Consider the following 15,277-nt stretch of genomic DNA (forward strand, 5'->3'; position numbering starts at 1 on the left):
CAGGGATTTTGGATTTATTTCTATTTATTTTAACACTTTTTTTTGTACTAATTAAACATTTTTAATTTGCTCAGTACAAGGTGGTGGTTATTTCTAATCTCTAAATCCTCTTATATCCAACTTGTTTGATCCTTTTCTATACAGATGCAATTGTTATGCTTTTCTTATTTCTGTTATGCCCTCCACTTAAACTTGTGGCAGTTTTTATGCTGGAGTATCCTACTTGTAATTAAGAGTGCATGGCTTGCATAAAATTTTAGTACCTTTTTACCATTATTGGGTTTACCTTTCTTGATTTTCCTAAATATCTCTGTAGATGCCATTTCCTATCCTGCTATTTGAATCCTCATCCAGTACTATTCTTTCTTTACTATTAGTTTCTCTATTTCTAAGATATTAAAGATTTGTTTTATTTTTATTTTTTGATCCTTCTACTGGACCATATGCAAAATATAGTCAGCCAATTTTTAATCTTAAATTTTGCCCACATAATTCTGGATAATGCTTCCAGCCAATTAAATTTTTCTTCCAAATTAGTTCTAAAAGCTATTGTCATACCTTTCATACACTGTTTGTTTGCTTTCAGGATAAATTAATGTATAATTATAGTCTAGTTGCAGCTCCAATATTCTTCTCTCTAGTTTCTGTGATACCTGCTGTTCTGATATCATAATGACCTATTTCTGCTAATTTCACTTTGCTATTTAAGCTTCTAATACTGACAACCCATTCTCGAATAGTAACTATATGGCTGGCTCCCTATTAATAGGTAACAGTATGAACAGGTGAGGAGTACACATTGGTTAGGACCACAGTCAGTTCTCCTCAAGCCTAGATGAGGAAATGTGGTAGGGTCTTCTTTTGGATAGATAGCTTCAGACCCTTCAGTAACTTGTCCAGGCTTCACTGAATTTGAATTGTATACTATAAGTAAATGTGATGGTATTTTTTAAAATTAATATAGCTTTTAAGAACATGAAGGCATAAGAAAGACTTTAGATATAATGCTTTATTTACACAACTTATTTACTTTTGTTTTATCTTTGTAGGAATTTTGGACTACTTGGCCCGTTATGCAGAAGGCATTTTTAAAGTTTCTGAAACATTTGGTCCAAATCCCAAAATGGAAGGGGAGACTGCCAAGATAATTCACAACCAGTTATGCCAAAAAGTACCATTAGATAATTTAGCTGAACGCCGCATTTGGAGGGACAGTCGTTTGGCAGCTCTGTCACAACTAAAACGTAGCAAAAATGATTAGAGAACAAAGAAAAAAAATATTTTCCTACAGTGAACTAAGAATGTAGCATAATGTTGGCTAAATATTTCAAACATGAATAGGCCAATATGAGCCATTTTTTATCTGTTTTTAAAATTCATTAGGTTTTTATAAAATCACAACTAATTGTGGTCTTCTCAAAGTGACACACGCATAAGACTGTACAACCTTATATGACTGATTTTGGCATTCAAGAAATGCATGGATTATATTTGGTTATTTAGGATATAACATCTGTTTTTCAGGCTGAAGCATGAAAAACCATGTAAACAATAAATACAATTGCTAAGACTTGTCAAATTGCATTTATGAAGTGTGATAAAAAAAATTCTAGAGACCGACTTATGTTGATTGTGGTGTCATGGTGAGTTGCAACTTGTCACAAGGCATTCAATGGTTCATCCAGGCATAGTAATATGCAAATTGCCCATTTATCTGCATTGAATAGAAAGTTTTGTGTGTTTCATTACATTTTAAAATGAGTGATTTTACTGAGCAGCAAATTTGCATCTAAATTTCTTTCAAATTAGAAAAAAGTGTAACAGAAACACACAAAACATAAAAAAAAAAAATGTTTTTGGAGAAAATGCTATATGTCCTTTGAAGATTTTCTTCAAATGACAGTGATTCACAGTTAAAGAGAACCACTTGTCTGTTGAAGATGATCCTTATTCTGGCTGCCTGCACTTTGAATTCAAAAATCATTGACTCTCTCTCATTCGTGATCTGATCTGATCCAGAGTGATTGACACTTGACTACCTGTGAAGTTGATTGTTAGTGAAATTGGTCATTTTTATGGGACATATCAGTGAATTTTAACATTTGGGAATATGATGCATTTCAGCTAAGTTTGTGCCTTGCATCATCCTCAATGGTTGGTGATCACAGGGAGCAGAGAATTGTTGCATTTCAGCAGAGCCATAACTAGCTATATCTGTGCCCAAGGCAAGAATATAAAATTGTGCCCTGTTCCCTTTGTATAATTTCATAATACAGTGACTTCTTAATACGCGAGGGTTACGTTCCAGAACATCTTGCACATTTTAAATTCATGCATAATGTAAATAATCACCAAAAAATGCAATAATTGGCCTATGGAGAGTAACTCTTGCATCTAGCCAAGTTACCCCTACTAGTACGTACCATTTATTTTCTTTGGTTGGAAGACTGGGCACTCTAAAAAAAAAACGATGAGCAACTAAATTCATTCATTCATCTTTATTTATTTACTTTTTTTGTACAGTAAGAAAAAGTGTGTTTACTATAAACAATATATACAGTACAACACAAACAATTGGGGGAGAGATTGGGGTGGAGAATGGCCTTAGGCAGATTGATGAGAGGGATCAACTAAAGACATTCATCTTTATTTATTTACTTTTTTTTTTTTTTTTGTACAGTAAGGAAAAGTATGTTCACTATAAACAACATATACAGTACAACACAAACAACGATGGGGTGGAGGATGACCTTAGGCAGATTGATGAGAGGGATCGTTATGGTCAGATTCCGTTCCCTTGGATTTGGACCAGATAGGTCGGGGCATTGCACTAACCCAGGAGGTGGAGGGTTCACTTGACTGCTCCCTTGAGCATTTTAAAAAGGAATCCGGAGTTAGTTGCTTTTCACATTGCCTCTTCTCATGCGTAACTTTATGCTGCACTTTAGAGTTTTGTTCAAGATTTTCATCAGATAACAGATTTAGGCCATTATCTATAAGATTTAATGCTTTTGATATTCCTTTCACTGTCAGGCTCCATTATTCTTTAACCTCTGGGCTTTTGCTCACTGCTGCTGCCTCATCTTGAATGCAGTGCTGCTCCTCATTTGACAGTTGTTGATGGCACAAATCAATTAATCACCGACATCGGTTGCCTCCACTTCAGTGAACCCTATTTTTTTTAGCGAGTTTTGCACATTTGTCTTATAGTTTGTGCATGATCTTTATCGGTCTCAGAGCCTTTGAAGGAGTTGCTAAGATCTGGACATAACTTTGAATACAGTTATATGAACTTCACACCATGCAGCATCAATGAATTTTAAGGCATCGTTTATGTTGGCTCACCAATATTGCTGCACATTCATTTGTTTGTGGTCAGTCTTGTGAATTAAATCAGCCAGAATGTGCTTTAAATACTGAGCCTTAAATGATTTAATCACATATTGGTCCATAGGCTGGAGCATTGAGGTTGTTTGCCAGAAAAAAAAAAAAAAAAAAACACGCAATCTTGATATTGGAACAAACATCAGCAATACTGGGTGGATGACTTGTGGCATTATCAATAAGATGGATGTTTAATGGAATTCCTTCTGCCTTGCAATACACTTCCACCCTTTAGAGTTTGAGTACCGGTACACAGGCATGTATGCCTTGTCATAACCTTTAAGGGCACAAGGGTTTTGATAATGGTAAATACACGCAGGTTTCGGTTTATGACCTTCCATATTAGCACCAAACAAAAGTGTTAGCTGATCTTTTGTTGCCTTAAAGCCAGGTGCAGTCTTTTCAGCAATTGAAATATAAGTGTGATCGGGCATTTTTTTTCCAATATAAACCTGTTTCGTCAAGGTTGAATATCTGTTTGGGTATGTACTCCCCCTCTCGTGGCTCTTTCCATAATTATGGTTACCATGCATTATTTAAATTTGCGCAATTTAAACATTCATAAAGTAAGAAGCCACTGTAGTTTCTTTGTTAAAAAAGGAAAATATGTAAATAGCAAAATAATAATGATAATAGATATTTTAATCAGAGGATCTGTGTGCAAAATCAACTAATACATGGGTGTAGGGTGTACTTGTAACATACTATTTAAATACTTACAAATAAAGTTTAGATGTAGAACCATAACAAATATGGTTAACTATTATTTTTCAAAATTTATACTTTTTGCACTTTTAATGAGGCAGTTCATTGATAATTGCATTAATATTAATATTATTCACTACTTCATGTTCTATTGGCAAGATGGACATATTTGTTAATCTCTCCTGACCCATAGTTGCTCCAAGGTAGTTTTTAATTAATTTGATCTTGCTGAAGCTTCTTTTGCAAGAAGCCACAGTTACTAGCAAGCAGAGAAATATTTTTAATGGAATTTCTAAATTTGGATAAGGAGACTGTCCTTATCCAAATTAACTGGAGACTGTCCAAACTAGTTATGCATAAAGTGTTTGGAAACAACACTAAACTCCGAATCTCTGGTGAAAATTATCAGGCATTCAAATCATTGTCATATTTGATGCTGATTTTTGAAGATTAGTAATGTTCATTTTAACAAGCGAATCACCAAAAAGAAAAACAGATATCTCACTTAAAGTTCATATCTTCAATTTAACTCAACTATTATGGTGTCAAATAGTTTTTATCTGTACTTTGAAAGATTGTTCAATTAATAAATTACATTTGTCTTTGCACTCATCCGTAAAATTATTGTCCACATTGCTATCACTTCCATGTAAAATATTTTAATCTGTTGATCATTTTACAAGCCTGAGAAATAGTGCTTCCTTTTGCTTGTAGGGTTTTATTCACTCTGTCATCATGAGTTAGCATATTGTGCCATATGGATAACAGGCACAAAAATTTGTAATAAATTTTTTTAAGAAGGCTATTAGCTGTCAATACTGCTTCTGGACATTTCAATTCAATGGCAACATTTTTAGAGCTTTGGTCGGTAATCTGTGAATTTAAGGCTTCAGTTGTATCAGCTCTTGATGACCACCTTGTATCAATATGACCGTTTAGTGATACTTTTAACATATCCATTAAAATATTCAAGCAACTGGATGAACGAGAAAAAATGTGTATAACCGTTGTACAGTAGCAAAGAATGAAACCATAGTAGAATTTATGGAAGCTAAACGTACTCGGATTAAATTTTAATTTAGACAATGGGATTGAACATGGTACAGAATTCGCTAATCTGTTCTTTTACAAAATGACAGCTTTGATGCCTTTGTACACACCTGACATATTTGTGCTAATTATCATAGTCTTGGCCTCTTTCGTTTTGAAGATCAACCCATCATTTTTGGGCTTTACTACTTCGGCTAATCCACTTCCTCTTCCACAATCTAGGACATTTGTTCTCAATGCAATATCTGATGTGCAGTCGAGGATAGAATAATATTTAGCCTTTTTTTATTTTGGATATAATTTTATTACAAACTTGGTTTTGCTAATAAGCCAATAAATTCATTTTGTATAGCTGGTGAAAAATAACTCACTGAACTGTTTTTTATGAGTTATATGCTGTTTTATTGAACATTAATGACTTAATTCTAATAGATTAAGAAATATTCCTGAATTAGAGTTTTCTGTACTGCTACACAACCCTCTTAAGTGGTAAATTGTTTTTGGCACAAAACATCAAAAATTATTTTTAGAAATTGTCTCCATTTTTGTTTATCAGTTTCAATAACTTTTTGCAGTGCATCATCAACACATTTTCCACTTAGTAATATCTTTTGTTTTCCATTTACTAAATTTTCAAGATTGGTTGAATTTTCATGTTTCACAATATGGTTTAAATTTTTCCAATTATTAAATTCTACTTTATAATTGCAATATTAGCTTCTGTAAAACACTGATCGAATAACATCCATGGAAAACACAAAATGGACTTGCTGGTTTCCGAAGTAAATAAGGCAATTATGTAATATTTAAAATGTCTTAATTATTCAGGTTTGTTTCCTTTTGTATCTGTCTAAGTATTTTGAAAATTTCAAATAAGGTTAACACTGAATATTAGTGTTAATATTCAGTTTAAGTGATATGGGAACCAGTTTTTTTTTTTTTTTTTAATGAGCTTATGGCTGCAACTAAAGCAGTGAAGATGCTTTTACTTGCCTTGAAAAAGCAGTTCTGTGAATAAGGCCTTACTGCATGTATTGTGTGTGTGTGTTATGTATGCATATCTGACTGTACTGGACATTGAGATGCCTTTGTGTGTTAGAAAGAGAGAGTTACAAAATTAAGCCCTTTAGCATTTTGCTGGGCAAATGAGCTTTGAAGAAAAGACTGGTTGCATGATAGGATGGCGCCTCTGTAGCCAGGAGCAGCAGTGTGTAGCATACACTTCTTGATTAGACTGGGGTTCGAGCCCGTGACCACCGCATATCCCCAGAGCGATATGGCCTTAGTTGCTAATGCTCCTAAAAACCAAATAACAACAACAGCATGATAGGATGCATTGGTCCCACTGGGGGTAGCTACCCTTGGTGACTATTGTGAGGGAAAAAAAGAGCATATTTTATGCAGTAAGGAGAGGATCACAGTATGTATATCTGGGGTAAAATTTGGTGATATTGCAGAACTATCATCAAAAGAAGAGTCCTACAATAGGGGCATGAAAGTTGATGCTATTGTACATGCTGGTGCTAATGATTTTAAGTGTAGACATTGAGGCGCTTTCCTTAAGTATAAGGTGATGTTAAAAAAAAAAAAAAAAAAAAAAGCTATGAATTAGGACTGAATTTTGTCATGACACAATTAGGAGAGACTTGTTGGTCAATTTGGCTCTGGAGTTTTGCAAGGTGCCATGGCAGGTGCTCATCAACAGATGAGAATCAGTTCCACCTCAACCATAGGCAGAAGGGTAAAGTGGATAACTACAGACCTGTAAGGTAAACCTCTATGTTAAGGAAAATAATGGAATCTATAGTTAAAGCAGTAATACAAGATCAACTTGATAGCAATGGAGGCAAAAGACAATGACAGCATGGATTTGTCCATGCTGTTATTGTATCAACCTGAAAAGGGAGATCACTTCTCACCAATGATGTGGTGAGGTTGAGGTGATGTTATTACAAAGGAACTAGACCAAGGGTTCCCAACCTTTTTTTGCTTGTGGACCCCCGAGTCCTAACTTTACGTATGTGGACCCCCATATACGCATATGTAATATTCCTAAATGAAATATTTATTTGTAGGTTAGTAAAAGCTAATAATTACACAATTCCAATATAATATAAAAAATGTAAATTACAAATTTTGAAAATTTTAATTGATAAAACAAACATTTTTACTTGTAATGACAGAATTAGTAAAAAAAAAAATTTAAAAAATGCTATTTCAAACAACATATATAAATTTATTCCTAAGGCTATTAAATAGGCCCTACTAATGAGATCCTTGTGGCTGATGTTTTGATATTAGCATTTTAATATCTTGCTCCAATTTTGTGAGAGTCAGATGAAGATCACCTCTTTTTACTATATCAAGTCGATTACGATTTTTTGTTAACAACTGTGTTACGCGACTAAAGCCAGATTCCACAAGATAAGATGATGGGAAAACAATGACATACATTTGAGCTTTCTCCCATAAAAGTGGATATTTACATGCAATGTCACTATTCTTCCATACATCATGCTTTCTTTTTTTGAATAGACTTCGGACTGTCTCATCAGACCGACCACAATTCAACAAGTTCCTCTTGTAAATCAATTTCAACATCAGCAATATTTACCTCAAATGGAATCGGCACCCAATCTGGGATGTTCAGTTCTAGTAGGTCCTTGAACCGAATTTGCATGTCTTCATAAATATTTTTTAAATGATCAACATACACAACACAATCATAATCTTTTAAATCACTGCTAACTGAAGCAAGGTTTGGAAACTGGTCAAACGCACGGCGTGAGCTATTAAGACTGTACAATTTGAGATTTCCTAGGAATGCATTAATGGCTTCTTTGCTAGATATTAAATCACAATTATGTCCTTGCTGCAGCTTATTAAGAGAAGTTTTTCAAACACATCTGAGAGGTAAAATATGTCTGTTTTATTGGCAACCAACTGTTTTCCAATCTCCTTTTCGTTTAGAAATGATACAATACTGTCCCAAAGGACAACGAAGACAATTGCCTGTGGACAACCATCGCACCTCTGTATGCAGTACAAGACGGTCAAATCCTTCATTTTCATCACAAAATTTGCGAAAGAGATGATCTTGAAGAGCATTAGCCTTAATGAGGTTGACAGCTTTTATTACAAGAGTTAAGGCTTCATGAAGACGTCCACTCAATCTCTTTGCCACCAGATGTTGGCGGTGAATCACACAATGTATGCAAAATACTTTTGGCAATGCATTTTTTAAATGAGTGATAAACCCTCTGTACCCACTGACCATGGAAGGAGTTCCATCAGTAGCACAAGCCATTAAATTTTCGAGTGGAATATTTTTTTTCTCTAAAATAAGGCTGGACTTCCTTAAATATTGTTTCACCTTTAGTATCTGTTTTGAGGAATCTTGCAAAAAAGCATTTCCTCTCTGAGTTGATTATCAGTCATACATCTTACATATGCCAATAAAAGTGCTTCTTTGCCCATCAAAGTTGATTCATCGAGTTTCATTGCAAACTGTTTCACTCATAATTGAGCAATAAATTGATTTTCTACATCTTCAGACATTTCATCAGTGCATCTGGATATTGTGTTATTGCACAAAGGAAGGTTATCGGTAATTTCACGTGCATTTTTGTTTAACATTGTTGAAATTACAACTGATATCGAAGGCAAGATGACAGTTTCACCAATGCTATGTGGCTTTCCAGATTTTGCTATTATTATGATGCTAATAAACCGCTATCTTAATTGCTTGCTTGTTTACTAAAAATCTGATCCAATTTGTTTCTTCCTTGAAAATTGTATCGTAGTTTTCGGAAATACTCTACTGATTTATTTTTCTTTTCGCTGTGCCTTGTCTCCAAATGGTGACGAAGCTTACTTGGCTTCATGCTATCATTAGACAGCACAGTCATACATATAAGACACATTGGTTTTGTGATATTCTCTGGTAATTCAATAAAACCATCCGACAGATATTCAGTCAAATATTGTCTTGTTTTCTTCTTTGCATGAGCTTTGCATGGGTAATCTGAAAACAATAATAATATTATTAACCTCAAATATTTAATGTTGGAAATGCTTGTAGGTACTAATGGAAATATAGTTCACTAAAACAATAACGTTCAATAACACAAACAATAGATTTAACCACGACGATGCCGATTACTCACTATAGAATGAAATGACTGCCTCTAGATTAGTCGGTGCTTAAATAATGTTTTCTTATTCGAGAATTTTCTATGGAAAGAAATTTTTTTTTGTGTCAACTAAAGAAGGTTTCAAAAAATACGAGTATCTTCTAACTGCAAATTTCTGGACTTTTCTATGACATTAGTTTATTTTATTATTATTATTTAACAAATTATTTTATTTATAATATTTTATCATGAACCCCTTAGCTCATATTATGGACCCCCGAAATACAATTTTTTTCTTGTGGACCCCCTCAAAGCTTCTATGGACCCCGGTTGGGAAACGCTGCTACTAGACAAACAATGATATTGACATCATATACTTAGATTTCAGTAAAACCTTTGATACTGTACATGTGTGGCTGATGTATAAAGTGGGGTATTGTGGAATTAGGGGCAAGTTACTACAATGGATAAATGAAGGGGTGGTAGAAGACAAAAACCCATTACTCTTGTGGACTAATGTGATGAGTGTATTTCTGGAGGGTCTAGTGTTGGGTTGTCAATAACCATTGACAGTAATCAGGATATGCTACTTCAAGAAGTTCTGGATAAACTAAGATGGGCTAGAAAATGACAATGGAGGTTTCACAGGGATAATTTGGGTAGCACTTAATCCCAGAATAAAATACTATTTAGTTGGTATCAAAGAGTAATGAGTTCTAAAGGTAGATAGATAATGATGAGAGTGATGGAAGCTAAAGGAAAACGGGTACTCTTACCTCGTGTAGATTTGACTCCATCCGATTCGACTTTGCCATTCTCATTTAAGAGACAGCAGTTGCAATAAAGGTAGATATAATGCCTTGATCTAATGGCTGAATGAAAGTTGTATTAGGCAATAGGAATATTACTTCAACATTTGGATGACTTAAATCTTTTGCACAGTCTGGTGCATTATCCAATACAGTGGGGGCCCCCAACATCCGATGGTTATTTGTAAGTTGAAACCAGTAATACATTGATTTCCTGTAATTTGTTCTAAACTCTTAGCAGGCCACACCAACAACACATAAAATAGGTATTTCTTATGTTATACTTGATTTTTACATTAAAAATGAGTTTTTATAAAGATTATTTAATAAAGTTATAAAATATCCTAAAATTTTATTTAAATTTGATAAAAAAAAAATTAGCATCTACTTTAAACTTGAAGTGCAGGGCTGATGAAATCAAGTGACGTAGTGGTGATTGGATTAGATAAGATGCCAGGTGCCTTTTCAGTCTTTTGTCGCTACTGGTAAAGAAACTATCCAAAGTGGATGTTTCTGATGACTTTTTGTAGTTTCCTGAAAAAAGAACTGACTTCATCTTCCATTTTGCACATCATAAGTGCAGTGTTTTTAATGTTGGGGTGTTTTTTTTACTTCTCTTAAATGCTCCCAACAAGAAATGACAGTCTTCAACTATTCAGCTTACACTTGTTGGGCCATCTTCTTCCTCTCCAGTCACTCTTCATAATTTTTTCCAACTGTTATAGCTCCTCTGTCGTTAGCTCATGCCCGTGAGCGTCAATAAGGTCCTCCACATCCTCTTTGCCAACCTCCAGACCTGTTGATTTACCAAGAGTGACAATATCATTTGTCAAAGAACCATCATCTTGCATAAAGTCAAATTGTGCCTCAAGAGATTGGACATGGTCAGTATCACGGCCTGTGGCATTAGCCAGCAGGAAGCTTATTTTTCTTAAGATAACTCTTCACTGAAGGACAGAAAACTTAAAGTGCCCATTCATTGAAGACATATCTTGTAACCCAGGGCTTCTTATTGCTGTGCCTAAACACTCCCAGCGTGCCTTTCTTGACGTTTTGTTAAAATACTCTGAGGATGTAGGAGTGATAACACCGGCAAAGGCTTCAGCTTAAAATCTCCAGATATATTGGCACCCAATAGGAGAGCGAGCCTATCTTCCATAGGCTTATATCCAGGTAAACTAGCCTCATCCTTAGTGATGAACGTTCTGGCTTCCAGAAGAGGCTAGGCATTTGTTTTCAGAAGTAGCTGGTCTCTTGTAATTAATAAAAATACACACTGGATAAGTGCATCAAGCAGAAGATAAAGAAATTGTTTGAAGTACTCTAACATGCGGGAATGTCATGTTGAACAATAACAAAGATGCTAATTGGCTGCGAATAATCGTACAAATATTCTGTGCACGTACCTGAAAATTTCTACCAATGCATCATTGCAGCTATATCAGAAAGCCACCGGTTCCTGCAAATATCATCGTTCCTTAAAATCAAAGATCATATGGAAGGTAAATTGGTTCTTGGAATATTGGATGCCTATGCATTATTGCACATAGTAATGTTACACAATCTTTTTGATGCCTTAAAACCTGTTTTTTTTTTTTTTGTATGTTTTGTTGGGCATTTTTTTCCACCAAAGACCTGTCCCATTGACATCGAAAACTTGATGTGGTGTGTATCTGTTCGTTTCGAGTATATGTGTAGTTGGTGGGTTCAATGTAAATAATTTTTTGATAATTCTCGGCAGATTCGTTATCAGCTGATGCACTTTCCAAATTCTTGTTATGTAATGAGAAGCAGTTTTTAAATCACTCAAACTAATTTTTACTGGCAACAAACTCTGGGCTAACAGAAAAATTTCCATTTTCTTTTAAATGGTTAAAATTTTTTAGTGCCTTTTGTTTAATTATTTTGTCTAATGGGATCAGTTATTTACTGCTATCATCAATCCAAATACAGCTACTCCCTGGCTTGTGTAATATTCAACTTTATATGTTTGCTGGCCAGTGCAAACTTAAACATCATGGAAACGTATTTCATCTCGCAGGAATAAATGGAGGTATCGTGAAAATATCATAATGTAACCCCAATAACACTTTTTTTTTGGTACTTTGTTCTAAGACCTTGGAAGTTAAAAATTTTGCTATATAACTAAGCTGTTTATCTCTCTAAAAGGTCATTTTTATAATGGAGCACTACCTTTTCGTTGTTATCCATGTTCCATTATAACAATCAATTTTGAATGCCTCTGTGATATTTTTCTAAAACACATTTCTTAAGGTCACTACTATAAAAACAATTTGCACTTTCCGATTTATTGGGCTTTTCTGTTAGTGCATCTAATTATAAATGGATAATAAACTTGATCTTATTGCATTTGTGATAATACCAATAACTGGAATTTTGTGGGTTTTTAGTATTATGGTGAAATGAGTTTCCCTTCATTGAAATCTTCAATCATATAAAAAACATAAGTTTTCAGAATCTTCTTTCATTCCTATTTACTTATTACAATGGTGAAGGAAAAGGGAACAATGGAAGGTGCAAATGCTGGCAGTGCTAGGAAACAAAACAAAATTGATTTAGAAATGATTAATTAGGAATTATGAAGCAGGATAAACTTTGTCATCTACTGCACGGAATTAGGTCTCACTGCTTCCACAGCCAATACTATACTTGCTGACATTATGCCTATCTCCTCTCTTTTTGTAATTTTATTTTTCCTTCACGAGATAAAAAAAAAAACTGAATAAATAATTCCACTTACATGTTCGTTGTACAGTTCTTTTTTGCTTCAATCAAATTCAGTGTTCATAGTTCAAAGTGCTGCATAGGCATTTAGGGAAATTCCGACTTACATAGTTCTGCAGAAGGCAACCCTTACGTAAGTCAGGGAGTGGCTGTACTGAGTGCCTTTGCCATCTTCTCAATTATTAGCATATCAGGGAAAAGCTGTCATATTTGCTGTATATAAAGGTATCATACTCTCCTTTTTAAGACTCCAAAATTTGTATCTTTGATTCTAGAGAAAGTTTCTTTTGAGTAAAGCTTTTTTCACTTTTCTTAGGCATAATTTAGGGCTGGAATTTAATTCACAAGAAAGAAATTATTCCAATACGGTTCTAGAGAACAAAGTTTAGTAATATGTACCTGGAAAAATTTATAAACAATCAAATAAAAACCAAAACAACCTTATAAAAACTTTCGTGAACTGCATGTTTCAATAATGTTTTTTGGTCTCTAACAAGCACAAGTTCAATAGCACAGAACCAACCTAACACAGGGATTTCCCAATGTTTTTTTTTGCATAACGACTAGCAAGTAAACAAAACAGCAGGGATTCACAAAAAAGAATGGAAACGTTGAAAAATTACATACAACATAATAGCATGGTTTCCCCATTCAGAAACTATAGCTCTCAAAAAAATTAATCTTTGTAGTATCATTCTTTCTATTTAAAATGCAAATAGTTTAATTGAAAATAACATGAAATCATCCAAAATCAGGATCTTTTAATCAACCAAGTTTTCTTTGAAATAATTCTGCAAATTTTATTTATACAAAATTCAGACTTTAGTGCACTTTTACATGTTAGCTGTCTGCAATTCCCATCATAGTGGAAGAACTACAAAAGTTAACTGAGATACACTATAGTCTATTAAACTTTTGGCAAACCACCTGTTTAAAAACTGCAATATTAGGGCAACAAATTAAACGCAAGTTTGCTCTGCTGCAAGAATACACAACCCATTGAAAACAAAAATATTAAAATCAAGAATTAGAAAAGGGTTAATGCTCTACTGTAAAACAGTCAGATTAGTAGATAATGCATTTCTTAAATGGAGTAACACCGAAAAACCACATGAACTATAAAAAGCATAGCAATAACTGCACATGTGTGTTGGAGTTCAAAAACAAGAGTGGGATATTAAGGAATAACTTCCACTACACATGCATAAACCTCAATAAGGCAACAAAGTGAACAAAACACTATCAGGGTAGTTTAAACCCTGCTGGCTGCAAAAGCATATGAATTTACTGACACTCGCATGCAATAGATTCTACGACTAAGGTTTTTTTGTTTTGACACCATTATAAATAACTACTCGTACAGCTGATTGATGGCATAACTAAAGCAGGGAAAAACAAAGGAGCACCCACTTGGCTTCCCACTACATTCTAATGCTATGGAAGAGAAGGCCAAGCGAGTGATCCTGACCACCTGTCTTACTCTCTGCTAGTTATAATGGCAACAAAAGAGAAACTGACTGATTTTCCCCACATAATATATAAAAGTAATTTCATTTAAGAACCACTAGGCATAACTCTAAAATGTAGAAAGTTTTAAATGCCAGGTTCTGTAGTATTACAGGGTGCATTGTCAAGCTGATATAGAACAGAGCCCTCCCTATACTTTTCTCAATGTGCAGGATGATATGAATTGTCTAGAATGTCAATGTACTGCCATGCCATTTCTTCCAGGAGCAGTGGCTCAGAAAAAACAACTCCAAACAGGAACAGCAATTCTACCAAACTTTACTTACTTACATACTATCACTTTCAGCCAAGAAAGGTCAGTATCATTCTAGTTCCCAAAGCCAACATAATCTTCAGCAATGCAATCTGTCCAGATTACTGGTTTCATGGGTTGATTTTAAAAGTGGCTTGTACCCACACCTGTTGACAACATTCAAGATCTCCATTTTGAAGCAGTACCATACTAATATTCATTTGACTTAGTCCCCAGTGACTTTTTGTATCACTCAAAGAGGGATTATGGTGTATGAGGTGTTTAGTAACCAAAGAAATTCTTCTTTGGTATCACATCAGGTATTAGTTTTACAATGTAAGATTCTATGTATATTGAAAGGTGGTGCATGAGATGTTGACAATTTGCATCAGTTAAAACTGAAATTACTTGAATTTTGTTTAAAGTAAGCAGCACTGATTGTTTCTTGAAAATTTGCTAGGGAGTAGCAGCAATTAACTAATAGCACTTTAAATGTTGTGTATATACCACATGCTCTCATCAGTAAGCAAAATTAAGTTGTGCCTCACAATTCTAGTTTTGAGAAGGTTAAAACAGTTACAGAATATCAGTTATGTTTTGAGAAATTATGCATAAAAGAAAGGTACATAATACAGACCTGCTATCTTAGAATTATCAAAGATGTGGCTTAGAAATTTTTTTAAACTGGACCA

The 15,277-nt window shown here is 34.2% G+C and overlaps 1 protein-coding gene across 1 annotated transcript in view; it reads left to right on the forward strand.

Annotated features, from left to right (window-relative positions):
* The window catches only part of LOC150081516 (lambda-crystallin homolog), a 45,846-nt gene extending 44,321 nt beyond the window's left edge, over positions 1–1,525 (forward strand). The window contains 1 exon segment of the mRNA XM_090380232.1: positions 1,050–1,525. Within this exon segment, the coding sequence (XP_090236358.1) occupies positions 1,050–1,261 (212 nt within the window). The 3' untranslated portion in view covers positions 1,262–1,525.
* Positions 1,526–15,277: the final 13,752 nt, after the last annotated feature.

This window comes from Mastigoproctus giganteus, chromosome 8, assembly GCF_048544385.1.
Source record: "Mastigoproctus giganteus isolate SK-2022 chromosome 8, ASM4854438v1, whole genome shotgun sequence".
NCBI lineage: Eukaryota > Metazoa > Arthropoda > Arachnida > Uropygi > Thelyphonidae > Mastigoproctus > Mastigoproctus giganteus.